General features: G+C 40.2%; 1 protein-coding gene across 1 annotated transcript in view; it reads left to right on the top strand.

Annotated features, from left to right (window-relative positions):
• The window catches only part of LOC128642753 (multidrug and toxin extrusion protein 1-like), a 433,625-nt gene that overhangs the window by 261,522 nt on the left and 157,103 nt on the right, over positions 1–15,000 (top strand). The window contains exon 10 of the mRNA XM_053695544.1: positions 9,147–9,260. Coding sequence (XP_053551519.1) covers positions 9,147–9,260 — 114 coding nt within the window. The remainder of the gene's footprint in view (positions 1–9,146; positions 9,261–15,000) is intronic.

The following is a 15,000-nucleotide window of genomic DNA, read 5'->3' as shown; positions in this document are numbered from 1 at the left end:
GCTCCATCTTAAATTTGAAATCTGGCTCCTCAGTGGACAGAGGCCTAGAAGTAGCAGATTCCGACTCAGAAGCGACATCCTCCGACAAGTCGGAATTGTCCTCCGCAGATAATCTGTCCGAGATATCCAGCGGAGTCGAAGACCCCTGAGACGGATAGCTGTGCCGTACCTTCCGCTTAGTAGGACGAGGCATTGCATTTATGGCCGCAGAGACCACCGTCTGCAATTGATCGGCGAAATCTGGAGGCCAAAGGGCCCCTCCCGTGGTAGGGTTAGTAGTGCCCTGGGGAGCTGCTTCGGAGATGCTTGTAGGTAACGCACCTCTCGGGACGGAGAACCCTCAGAGGAGGACGGCTCAGTTGTACTAAATACTTTTTTCTTTTTGGAAGTTGTAATATTGTCATAACATGTGGAACAGAGCTGTAACGGTATACACAGTTAGTAGGTTTAGATAAAGGAGTATCCTCCAACATATTAGAGTCCTCCATAGCTTGTGCCTTTATTACGGACTTGATTATTGATTAAATGGCACCTTTATATTCCAATGGCCGGGGCACTCACCATCTCCTATGATCTGGACTACAAGAAACAGTTTTCGTCTCCTCCGAACACCGAAAGAGGAAGTTACTGAGGCCACACCCGGTCACATGGAGTGCCATGCAGGACCGCCCCTGCACTGAGCGAGAGACACGCCAAAAAGGCATGCCTCAATCTCTCTCTAACTGTTCCACACTGACAGAGCCTTATCTCACACAAGTGCAGCAAAAACCACAATAAATATTATTATGAATATTAAAATCCCCTCTGTTCCATAACCCCCTTCCGAGGGTATTACCCTAGATTCTATACAGATAAAAGGATTCACACTGTGACCCTGTCTTCTTGCGTTATCACACACACACATATATATATATATATATATATATATATATATATATAATGAAACGATCTTACCAGAATCAACGCCGTGGAACAGGAACACGGCCCTTCAAGTGTGACAGGTTAGTAGCGTTGCTCCTGACATGGACTTGAGTGAATAAAAGCAGGCAGCTAAACTCGTCAACGCTGATTGCTTAAGGAGCTGTTAATATGAGTCGGGATGGTTTTGCAGGAGAACTCCCCCTGTATCTCCGGACTCTAACTTTCACCAATGCTCTCACTGAGAGGCTGACAGGACTACTTAAAACTCCAGTCCCATTGTGAAGAGTACTACCCTCCATAAGAGACTACTCTGAATCTTTCGACACTTCTCTGCCAACCTCCTGTGATAAAAGGCAAAAAATAACTGGGGGATGAGGGAAGTGGGGGAGGTATTTAAGCATTTGGCTGGGGTGTCTATGCCTCTTCCTGATGGCCAGGTTCTTATTTCCCACAAGTGATGAATGAAGCAGTGGACTCTCCTCCCCTTTATGTTTAAATATTTTTTATTAAAGTTTGCAAAGATTTATGAAGTACATTTACATCAAAATTTGCCAATTACGTTTTCAAACAAATTGAAAATAAAACACATTGTCATAACAAATAAAGTTTCTAACTTGTATAACTCAAATATTCAAAAATTAGATCTCAGTTCTCCGCAATCATGATGTAAAACATAACATATATGGTGACCTAGACCTCCCTCTAAGAGACATAAAAGAGAAAGGGGGAGAACTTATCCCCTTGAGCAATGTAAGACAAGGAAAATAAGATATACCATAAATTTATATTGAAAAAAAGGGGGGGGGACATAACATGGGTAAAGGTGACAACATATCCAGCAACAGCTCGATAAGCTTATCATGGTAGTGCTTTTTAATCTAAGTGTGTAATGCATGTTGATCAAGGTATGGTACTCCTATTGGGTAGATCCCGGTCTGAAGCATCCCCATTTATCCAATAGAACCAGATTTGATGAAATGTGTCCTTGTTGTCTAGGATTCCAGATGCCAATTCGTACATATTGTATGTGTATTGTATCTTATTAATTATTTCAGACCAGGTAGGGACCCCTGTCTTCCAATATTTAGCAATACATGTTCTGGTGACCGTACATAGAATATTGAAAAAGGTATTTAAGTGTTTGTTATATAAGGTGTTGTGATCGTGTAAGAGAGCTTGTTGTATAGTGAAATTGATCTCCTCACCTATCAGGCGACCCATGAAAGAAGCCAATCTCATCCAGATCGCATTGACCCCAGCGCAGTCCCACCACATATGGCGATATGTGCCTACCTCCCCGCACCCTCGATAGCATAGTTTTCTGCCTTGTGTGGACATATGTGCGGTCTTAACCGGTGTCAGGTACCATCGGAAAAGTGTTTTCATAACGTTTTCTTTTAAGTCTGCACTCAAAAGGCCTCTATCAGCGGTCTGAAATAGGTGTTCCCAGTCCACTAGGTCTTTTGTCATATTCAAGTCCCTTTCCCAGGCTGTCATAACCGAGGATTTGGTCTTAAGTGGACCAGATTGAATAGTCAAGTATAGTCTGGAAATAGTGTGCTTGGAGCGATGGGCGCTATTACAAAGTAGTTCCAAAATAGTAGGGGCTCCCTTCTGAGTGTCTATGAGAAATGATCTGACTGAGGAGCTGAGTTGGAGGTAAAGATACCAATGTATTTGTATTAGTGCTACTTTCTCTTGCAATTGATTGAAGTAGAGCAACTTCCCGTTATTTAATATGTCTGCAACTTGGTACAGTCCCTTATTCTCCCACTTCTTAAACTGTGGTCTTAGCTCGTCAGGAAAGATATATTGAATTGGGGTGGAAAGAGAGAATCTTGGCATTAGATCGTTGCCCAATATCACTTTCGACCATGTATGTAAGGTAAGCTCTGAAGTGTATGGTGTTGGGTGGGATAAAGTGAATTGTTGAATTTTCCTGTCCCAGAAGATTGAATCTGGTTCACCCCAGCCTCCCATCTCTGCCTCCAATCTGGGCCACAATGCATCTGTTGACTTCTGTAAAAGCATTTTATCCTGTGCTATTCTAGCGGCCTTATAGTAATTTAACAATGCCGGTCCTCCAACCCCTCCTAGTGTTTTGTGTCTATTTATTATAAATTTTGATACTGTAGCAGATTTGCTCCCTCTAATGAAGGAGAGAAGCTCAGTTTGCAACTTTTCTATAGCAAGCCTGTTGATCTTTATAGGGAGTGATCGAAATAGATATAAAATTCTAGGTAAAATAGTCATTTTGATAGCTGCAAGTCTCCCTAGCCAGGAAAAGTTGTAACTTTTCCATTTCCTAAGGTCTCGTCTGATCTGTTTAAAAAGGGGGATATAGTTGAATTTATATAATAAATGAGTCTGTGGTGGCAGGAAAATTCCTAGATATTTGAGTGTATGTTTCATCCATTTGAAATCGAAATTGGATTCTAATAATTTTTGAGAGTGTAAGGGAATAGCGATAGGTAGGTAGGTTAATAGGATGTCGTCTGCAAAGAGCGAAAGCTTATACTCCGAATTTGCTACAGAGACCCCCGAGATATCTGGGTGAGATCTGATTCTGGCTGCTAGTGGTTCTATACAAAGGGCGAATAATAGTGGTGAAAGAGGGCAACCCTATCTCGTGCCGTTTAGGATTGGAAAACTTTTGGACTTGTATCCAGCTGAGGCTACCTGGGCGAATGGGAGAGAGTATATTGCTTGTAAGGCTGTTATAAATGTACCATCAAACCCCATCCTCCCAAGGGTGGTGAACATACAGTGGGGAAAAAAGGTATTTAGTCAGCCACCAATTGTGCAAGTTCTCCCACTTAAGAAGATGAGAGAGGCCTGTAATTTTCATCATAGGTATACCTCAACTATAAGAGACAAAATGTGGAAACAAAGCCAGACAATCACATTGTCTGATTTGGAATGAATGTATTTGCAAATTATGGTGGAAAATAAGTATTTGGTCAATATCAAAAGTTCATCTCAATACTTTGTTATATATCCTTTGTTGGCAATGACAGAGGTCAAAGTCTTCACAAGGTTGTCACACACTGTTGCTGGTATGTTGTCCCATTCCTGCATGCAGATCTCCTCTAGAGCAGTTCTGTTTTGGGGCTGTCGCTGGGCAACATGGACTTTCAACTCCCTCCAAAGGTTTTCTATGGGGTTGAGATCTGGAGACTGGCTAGGCCACTCCAGGACCTTGAAATGCTTCTTACGAAGCCACTCCTTCGTTGCCCGGGCAGTGTGTTTGGGATCATTGTCATGCTGAAAGACCCAGCCACGTTTCATCTTCAATGCCCTTGCTGATGGAAGGAGGTTTGCACTCAAAATCTCACGATACATGGCCCCATTCATTCTTTCATGTACACGGATCAGTCGTCCTGTTCCCTTTGCAGAGAAACAGCCCCAAAGCATGATGTTGCCACCCTCATGCTTCACAGTAGGTATGGTGTTCTCTCTCCTCCAAACACAACAAGTTGTATTTCTACCAAACAGTTCTACTTTGGTTTCATCTGACCATATGACATTCTCCCAATCCGCTTCTGGATCATCCAAATGCTCTCTAGCATGCTTCAGATGGGCCCGGACATATACTGGCTTAAGCAGGGGGACACGTCTGGCACTGCAGGATCTGAGTCCCTGGCGGCATAGTTTGTTACTGATGGTAGCCTTTGTTACGTTGGTCCCAGCTCTCTGCAGGTCATTCACTAGGTCCCCCGGTGTGGTTCTGGGATGTTTGCTCACTGTTCTTGTGATCATTTTGACCCCACAGGGTGAGATCTTGTGTGGAGCCCCAGATTGAGGGAGATTATCAGTGGTCTTGTATGTTTTCCATTTTCTAATTATTGCTCCCACAGTTGATTTCTTCACACCAACTGCTTGCCTATTGCAGATTCAGTCTTCCCAGCCTGGTGCAGGTCTACAATTTTGTTTCTGGTGTCCTTCGACAGCTCTTTGGTCTTCACCATAGTGGAGTTTGGAGTGTGACTGTTTGAGGTTGTGGACAGGTGTCTTTTATACTGATAACAAGTTCAAACAGGTGCCATTAATACAGGTAATGAGTGGAGGACAGAGGAGCCTCTTTAAGAAGAAGATACAGGTTTGTGAGAGCCAGAAATCCTGCTTGTTTGTAGGTGACCAAATACTTATTTTCCACCATAATTTGCAAATAAATTCTTTCCAAATCAGACAATGTGATTGTCTGGATTTGAATCCACATTTTGTCTCTCATAGTTGAGGTATACCTATGATGAAAATTACAGGCCTCTCTCATCTTCTTAAGTGGGAGAACTTGTACAATTGGTGGCTGACTAAATACTTTTTTTCCCCACTGTATATATCCAATAAATTCTATCAAACGCCTTCTCCGCATCCAATGAAAGGAGCAGAGAAGGCGTTTTTGTCTTATCCAACCATTGCACGAGATTTGTCACCTTTCTGATATTATCCGGAGCCTCCCTATCTTTGATGAATCCCACCTGATCAGGATGCACCAGGTGGGGTATAATTAGTTTAAGGCGATTTGCCAAAATCTTCGTAAAGATCTTCAAATCTTGATTTATAAGGGATATCGGGCGATAATTTTTACAAAGTCTATGGTTTCTGCCAGGTTTAGTTATCACTACAATTTTAGCATATAAGAGTTCCGGTGGAACAGGGTTGCCCTCCATAATATGGTTGCAAAATGTGGTAAGGTGAGGGAGCAGTGTGGATCCAAATAGTTTATAGTATTCCCCTGGAAGCCCATCAGGGCCCGCCGCCTTCCCTGGTTTAAGATCTCGGATCGCCCCCATCACATCCGCCGCAGATATCTTAGCATTAAGTGTTTCCCTGTGTTCCCTAGATATTGTGTGCAGGGGGGAATGTGCAAAAAATTCTGTCGTGAGAGTTTCTGTTGTTGTGTTATGAATGACTTTGTGTCCGTCGTATAAGTCCCCATAATAGGTTGCAAATGTATCGACTATTTCCTGTGGATGTGAAGTGGAGGTACCCCGAATGGTCTCAATAACTGGGATGGATGATGCTCTACATCTTTCCCTGATTTTGTAGGCCATAAATTTATCCGGCTTATTCGCGTAAATGAAATACCGAGATTTCAGTTTTTGAGTAGCCCTAGTAGCTTGGGAGTTAAGCATCGACATTAGTAGTTTTTTTTTAGCCTGGAGCATATTTAGGGTGGAAGTCAATTTCGATAGTCTGTGTTGTCTCTCTAGCAAATTTATTTCCCTATAAAGCTCTTCTAGTTGATTTCTGTATTTTTAGTTTTGGACCGCTTTTTCTTTGATAAGCAATCCCCGTAGCACTACCTTATGTGCTGCCCATATGTTTATTGGATTTAAAGTGGAGTCAGTGTTGATAGTCCAATATTCTGTTAATGCTCGTAGAGTGTTTTCGTGTTCGGGTTTTTAAGATATGTAGGGTCGAACGTCCAAGTTTTGCTACGTGATGGATCTCTTAGTCCGTCTATCTGTAGGGAACCAATGGAATGATCCGACCATACACAGGCATGTATGTCAGATTTTCGTATTAAGGGTTGAAGAATCTGGCTAACATATACATAGTCTAATCTCGCATATAAGTTGTGTGCAGCTGAATAGAAAGGAGTATCAGTAGTTACTCCATATAATGTATCCCATGTATCTATTAGGGAGTGAGGTGATAAGTGATCTTGAATACATTTGACTAGTCGATTATGTCAGAGTTGCTTGTTAGTCAAAAAGCTATTAGATGTATGTTTAATCAGGGACATCGTGATATTAAAATCCCCTGCTAAAATGATCTTAGTTTGGGACCATTGTGTTAATAGGTGTGCTATATGACAAAAGAATGAGTGCTGGTTCTCGTTGGGTGCATAGATATTGCATAGAGTGATCTCAGTGTCTAAAATCTGACCCCTGACAATAAGATATCTCCCTTCTGGGTCCTCAATGGTAGATACATGTGTGAAATTAATAGAGGAATGAATTAAAATAGAGACTCCCCTTTTCTTGGTGGATGCCATGGCATGGACTCTCCTCCACTTTAGATGGAAAACAGTAATAAACTGTGCCTTTAAGTTGGTATCTGTATGACCTGAGGTAGGGTTGGATCTAAACCTTAAAGGGATATGGAACAATGCTCCTTTAGTAGAAAAAATATATATTAAATTAAAATAAACATAAAAAGAAACTGATTGTGTACATAGCTACTGTCTGCAGCTAGATAAGCAAGCAGATATTATAGTACTTGTGTTCTATTGTCACATGATTTTTGTAGCAAAAATCCTCTGCTGAGCATGGGCATTAAACTAACTACGGATATTATAGGTATCTTCTAGCAACACTTAAAAAAACTGCTACTTTGCCTTCCTGTAGAGACCACAGCCCCATTTGTGGGGCTGTGACAGAAAGATCATTCACAAATTAATGCACATTGCAATGATTTCTATCAACTATAACCCGCTGCTTAGTGCTTTTTTGTTACAACAATGAAACAGACAAGGATGGGGGGTGAGCAATACAGGCCAAAAATCTATTAATGGGGGTAGGTGGTGCTGCTGTGGTTTTCCTTCATATGCTCCTGGACCAACAATGATCTGCACTACTGTCAATCGCAGCATATGTTAAAGGTAAAAACACTTCTAAACCACTGATGAGCAGGATAAAAAAAAGTGTTATGTGCAAATAAAGTTTACTGTATATATAAAACATTTTTTTATTATTATTATTACTAAATACACATTCATGCAAATAACCTTGCACACACACGTGCACCACACACATAACACACGAGAGTGTACAACGCAGATACACACTTGCATGTAAACACGCATGCACACATACACAGACATACACCCATAAACGTACATTCACACATTTTCACCCACACACATTCTTACATATACACACACATACCTGCACACAAACACATCCAATCTCACATACATATGTACATACACGCACATGCACATACACAAAACAGCCAAAATAAATGCATAATTTTACACTCGCATGAGGAACGACATCACAGCTCTGATTTTTACTGCACTTTGTGACTAACATTGTCCAAAAAGACAAGATATGCTATTGTAAACAGTACAAAATAGTTCTTTTTTTAAGAGGTCAAGGCTGATGAAATAGAAAAGATCTCCTAAAGCTGGAAAAGTATTATGTCATGGATTGGAAAAGCGCAAACAAATTGCCCCTACATTAGGTTATCACACCACTAAATCATATGAGAAGCTCAAGATAAATTTTGGAGTTTTCAAATGAAATGTTATAGTTTACAATTTGAGAACTTCACAAAAAGCCTTTGGAGGAACTTTACATAAAATTATGATTATGATGAAGACTAATAGAAGGAAATCTGAATTTTTAGGGGGGGGGGGGGACAAAACAACAAATTATATATAAATATATTTGTTTCAAACGGAAACTGTTCAACATGACATCTTTTTTGTAATTTCCTTTAAATCTTGGGTCTAGTCTTTACCTTTAAGGATTCCAACTGAGCATACAATTTTATACAATATTCCAATGTACTTATATTATCAAATGTGCTTCACTCTCTTGGTATCCTTTGCTGAAGGAGCAGCAATTCACTATTGGGAGTCAATGACAAGAGGCATATATGTGCAGCCATCAATCAGCAGCTAGCTCCCAGTAGTGCATTACTGCACCTGAGCCTACCTAGGTATGCCGTTTAGCAAAATGAACAAAGCAAATTAGATAGAAGCTCATTAGAAAATTGTTTCAAAATGCATACTCTATTTGAATTTTGAAAGTTTAATTTTATAATTTAAAATAGAACTTACTAGTGCTACTGCTACAAGCCAACAGCAGCACAAACATATATTTATTTATTTTTCAAAAGGGGTCAGGGCTGGGCAAGGACAAAAGGGAATTGAATAGTGAAAAATATGAAGCTTTTTCCGCCTGCAGAAGAGCTGTTCCCATTTTTAGAGTTATGGCTTTAACCACAAAAACAAAAAAAAATTCTCGCTTGCATTTGATTAGTTTCTTTTTGTTAGTGGTTTATTTATTGTTATCAGACATATGTAATAAATATGGAAAAATTAATTATCTTTAACATTTATTCAAAAAAGATAAATGAATTTCCCTTTACTGAAAAACAAATGTGCATGTCTAATTTATTCTATCATTTAAATTGTTTGTGGTGCAATATAATTAATCTTATATTACAAACAGCATCACTGTTACTGACGCACATCTGTTTCTTGCACACAGGTTGGTCCCGAGGGTGCTTTGAGGACTGGGGACAGTTTATACGTTTGGCTATTCCCAGCATGCTCATGATCTGTATCGAGTGGTGGGCATTTGAAAGCGGAATCTTCCTGGCAGGTTAATAAAATGACAAATTATTACGCCTCCCAACATTCCCCAGAGGCTTCCAGGGATTGGGAGGTTAGGAGGACTTGTATTTGGTGGCCTGTGGGTGTTTCTTTTGCAAAGCTATGATAGGAGAGACAGATAGGAATGTGTTTTTTTTTTTTAGTTAAATAGTTTTTATTGAAAATGTTTTACAGCAACAACAAAGAAAGGAAAAGGAGAAAAAGAATTGCAAATATTCATCAAAAACAGAAACAAATATTTTTTTTGTCTCTTGACCAATATATAAATACATATATAGCACAGAGATATACCATATAAGAAGAAAACATTCTTAAGAGATGGGAGTATGTTATGAACGGGTCAGTGTGTTGTGGGTGGGGTGGCACAGAATTGTGGGCAGAGTCTGGGTAGAATCAGGGCAGCCATTGGATTGATTCTGGAAACAGGGACATTTGAGCTAGCAGGAAGCAGCAGGAAAAGCAATCGGGCATAGCTACCAACCTGTGACTGTCCTGCAATATGCTGGATGGTTGGCAGCTCGGTAATCCTGTTTTACTTTACACCCTGTTTTTTTTATGTAGTTGTTAACTCTAGTCATAGGGGGGTAGTTATCAACGTGTCAACTTTCCTGCCTTCGCCGGCCCAATACGCCCGCCTAAGCTCACCTCACATCGCCGCCGCGGACCTGAAAATTTTCGCCTAAGTTATCAAATAAAGCTGACAAAAAGCCGCAGGGCGATGAGCAGCGGACTGTGAGAGTTATCACTCATCTGATCTCGCTGCTCTTCGGCTTTTTCCCAGCTTTATTGCTAGCCTGTCACTAAGCACTCACACTAAACTGCACTGTTCTACCCCCTATACCGGCGCCCTCCGCAACTAAATAAAGTTACTAACCCCTAAACCGCCGCTCCTAGACCCTGCCGCAACTCTGATGAATGTATTAACCCCTAAACCGCCGCTCCCGGACACCGCTGCCACCTACATTATACCTATTAACCCCTATCCTGCCCCCCCCTACACCGTCGCCACCTATAATAAATTTATTAACCCCTATCCTGCCCCCCACTACACCGCCGCCACTGTAATAAATTAATTAACCCCTAAACCTAAGTCTAACACTAACCCTAACGCCCCCTAACTTAAATATTAATTAAATAAATCTAAATAATATTTCTATTATGAACTAAATTAATCCTATTTAAAACTAAATACTTACCTTTAAAATAAACCCTAATATAGCTACAATATAAATAATAATTATATTGTAGCTATCTTAGGATTTATTTTTATTTTACAGGCAAATTTCAATTTATTTTAACTAGGTACAATAGCTATTAAATAGTTATTAACTATTTAATAGCTACCTAGCTAAAATAAAGAGAAATTTACCTGTAAAATAAAAACTAACCTAAGTTATAATTACACCTAACACTACACTATACTTTAATAAATTATTCCTATTTAAAACTAAATACTTACCTGTAAAATAAACCCTAAGGCCTAGATTTAGAGTTTTGTCGGTAACGACCCGCGTAGCTAACGCTGGCTTTTTTCTGGCCACACCTTTTAAATACCTCTGGTATTGAGAGTTCACAGAATGGCTGCGTTAGGCTCCAAAAAGGGAGCGTAGAGCATAATTTAACGCCACTGCAACTCTCGATACCAGAGTTGCTTACGGATGCGGCCAGCTTCAAAAACGTGCTTGTGCACGATTCCCCCATAGAAAACAATGGGGCTGTTTGAGCTGAAAAAAAACCTAACACCTGCAAAAAAGCCGCGTTCAGCTCCTAACGCAGCCCCATTGTTGTCTATGGGGAAACACTTCCTACGTCTGCACCTAACACTCTAACATGTACCCCGAGTCTAAACACCCCTAACCTTACGCTTATTAACCCCTATTCTGCCGCCCCCGCTATCGCTGACCCCTGCATATTATTATTAACCCCTAATCTGCCGCTCCGTAAACCGCCGCTACTTACATTATCCCTATGTACCCCTAATCTGCTGCCCCTAACACCGCCGACCCCTATATTATATTTATTAACCCCTAATCTGCCCCCCACAACGTCGCCTCCACCTGCCTACACTTATTAACCCCTAATCTGCCGAGCGGACCGCACCGCTATTATAATAAAGTTATTAACCCCTAATCCGCCTCACTAACCCTATAATAAATAGTATTAACCCCTAATCTGCCCTCCCTAACATCGCCGACACCTAACTTCAAACATTAACCCCTAATCTGCCGACTGGAGCTCACCACTATTCTAATAAATGTATTAACCCCTAAAGCTAAGTCTAACCATAACACTAACACCCTTCTAAATTAAATATAATTTAAATCTAACAAAATTAATGAACTCTTATTAAATAAATTATTCCTATTTAAAGCTAAATACTTACCTGTAAAATAAATCCTAATATAGCTACAATATAAATTATATTTATATTATAGCTATTTTAGGATTTATATTTATTTTACAGGTAACTTTGTATTTATTTTAACCAGGTACAATAGCTAAAATAGTTAAAATAATTACAAAATAAAATCCTAACCTAAGTTACAATTAAACCTAACACTACACTATCAATAAATTAATTAAATACAATACCTACAATTAAATACAATGAAATAAACTAACTAAAGTACAAAAAATAAAAAAGAACTAAGTTACAAAAAATAAAAAAATATTTACAAACATCAGAAAAATATTACAACAATTTTAAACTAATTACACCTACTCTAAGCCCCCTAATAAAATAACAAAGACCCCCAAAATAAAAAAATGCCCTACCCTATTCTAAATTACTAAAGTTCAAAGCTCTTTTACCTTACCAGCCCTGAACAGGGCCCTTTGCGGGGCATGCCCCAAAGAATTCAGCTCTTTTGCCTGTAAAAAAAACACATACAATACCCCCCCCCCAACATTACAACCCACCACCCACATACCCCTAATCTAACCCAAACCCCCCTTAAATAAACCTAACACTAAGCCCCTGAAGATCTTCCTACCTTATCTTCACCATACCAGGTTCACCGATCGATCCAGAAGAGCTCCTCCGATGTCTTGATCCAAGCCCAAGCGGGGGGCTGAAGATGTCCATGATCCAGCTGAAGTCTTCATCCATCTTGCAGACCTCCGACGCGGAACATCCTGCTGGCCCGACGGACTACCGACGAATGAAGGCTCCTTTAAGGGACGTCATCCAAGATGGCGTCCCTCAAATTCCGATTGGCTGATAGGATTCTATCAGCCAATCGGAATTAAGGTAGGAAAATTCTGATTGGCTGATGGAATCAGCCAATCAGAATCAAGTTCAATCCGATTGGCTGATCCGATCAGCCAATCAGATTGAGCTCGCATTCTATTGGCTATTCCGATCAGCCAATAGAATGCGAGCTCAATCTGATTGGCTGATCGGATCAGCCAATCGGATTGAACTTGATTCTGATTGGCTGATTCCATCAGCCAATCAGAATTTTCCTACCTTAATTCCGATTGGCTGATAGAATCCTATCAGCCAATCGGAATTCGAGGGACGCCATCTTGGATGACGTCCCTTAAAGGACCCGTCATTCTTCAGTTGGACGTCGTCGGAAGAAGATGGGTCCGCGCTGGAGGTCTTCACGATGGAGCCGGTCCTCATCGGATGAAGATAGAAGATGCCGCTTGGAAGAAGATGGTTGCCGGTCCAGATCTACTCTTCTTCCCGGATAGGATGAAGACTTTGGACCCTCTTCTGGACTTCTTCAGCCGTCGGATGATGGATGTCTAGCCCCCGCTTGGGTTGGATGAAGATTTTGGAGCCAGGACGGATCGGTGTGATACCCGGTGAGGTGAAGATAAGGTAGGAAGATCTTCAGGGGCTTAGTGTTAGGTTTATTTAAGGGGGGTTTGGGTTAGATTAGGGGTATGTGGGTGGTGGGTTGTAATGTTGGGGGGGGTATTGTATGTGTTTTTTTACAGGCAAAAGAGCTGAATTTCTTGGGGCATGCCCCGCAAAGGGCCCTGTTCAGGGATGGTAAGGTAAAAGAGCTTTGAACTTTGGTAATTTAGAATAGGGTAGGGCATTTTTTTATTTTGGGGGTCTTTGTTATTTTATTAGGGGGCTTAGAGTAGATGTAATTAGTTTAAAATTGTTGTAATATTTTTCTAATGTTTGTAAATATTTTTTTATTTTTTGTAACTTAGTTCTTTTTTATTTTTTGTACTTTAGTTAGTTTATTTAATTGTATTTATTTGTAGATATTGTATTTAATTCATTTATTGATAGTGTAGTGTTAGGTTTAATTGTAGGTAATTGTAGGTATTTTATTTAATTTATTTATTCATAGTGTAGTGTTAGGTTTAATTGTAGATAATTGTAGGTATTTTATTTAATTTATTTATTGATAGTGTAGTGTTAGGTTTAATTGTAACTTAGGTTAGGATTTATTTTACAGGTAAATTTGTAATTATTTTAACTATTTTAGCTATTAAATAGTTCTTAACTATTTAATAGCTATTGTACCTGGTTAAAATAAATACAAAGTTACCTGTAAAATAAATATAAATCCTAAAATAGCTATAATATAATTAGAATTTATATTGTAGCTATATTAGGGTTTATTTTACAGGTAAGTATTTAGCTTTAAATAGGAATAATTTATTTAATTAAAGTTAATTTATTTCGTTAGATTTAAATTATATTTAACTTAGGGGGTGTTAGGGTTAGGGTTAGACTTAGCTTTAGGGGTTAATACATTTATTACAGTAGCGGCGAGATTCGGTCGGCAGATTAGGGGTTAATAATTGAAGTTAGGTGTCGGCGATGTTAAGGAGGGCAGATTAGGGGTTAATACTATTTATTATAGGGTTATTGAGGCGGGAGTGAGGCGGATTAGGGGTTAATAACTTTATTATAGTAGCGGTGCGGTCCGCTCGGCAGATTAGGGGTTAATAAGTGTAGGCAGGTGGAGGTGACGTTGAGGGGGGCAGATTAGGGGTTAATAAATATAATATAGGGGTCGGCGGTGTTAGGGGCAGCAGATTAGGGGTACATAAGTATAACGTAGGTGGCGGTCGGCAGATTAGGGGTTAATTATTGTAGGTAGCTGGCGGCGACGTTGTGGGGGGCAGGTTAGGGGTTAATAAATATAATATAGGGGTCGGCGGTGTTAGGGGCAGCAGATTAGGGGTACATAAGTATAACGTAGGTGGCGGTCGGCAGATTAGGGGTTAATTATTGTAGGTAGCTGGCGGCGACGTTGTGGGGGGCAGGTTAGGGGTTAATAAATATAATATAGGGGTCGGCAGTGTTAGGGGCAGCAGATTAGGGGTACATAAGTATAACGTAGGTGGCGGTCGGCAGATTAGGGGTTAATTATTGTAGGTAGCAGGCGGCGACGTTGTGGGGGGCAGGTTAGGGGTTAATAAATATAATATAGGGATCGGCGGTGTTAGGGGCAGCAGATTAGGGGTACATAAGTATAACGTAGGTGGCGGTCGGCAGATTAGGGGTTAAAAAATTTTAATCGAGTGGCGGCGATGTGGGGGGACCTCGGTTTAGGGGTACATAGGTAGTTTATGGGTGTTAGTGTACTTTAGAGCACAGTAGTTAAGAGCTTTATGAACCGGCGTTAGCCCAGAAAGCTCTTAACTACTGACTTTTTTCTGCGGCTGGAGTTTTGTCGTTAGATTTCAAACGCTCACTTCAGCCACGACTCTAAATATCAGAGTTAGAAAGATCCCATTGAAAAGATAGGATA

This window comes from Bombina bombina, chromosome 12 (genome assembly GCF_027579735.1).
Source record: "Bombina bombina isolate aBomBom1 chromosome 12, aBomBom1.pri, whole genome shotgun sequence".
Lineage (NCBI taxonomy): Eukaryota > Metazoa > Chordata > Amphibia > Anura > Bombinatoridae > Bombina > Bombina bombina.
This window is presented reverse-complemented; position numbering and strand designations above follow the sequence as displayed.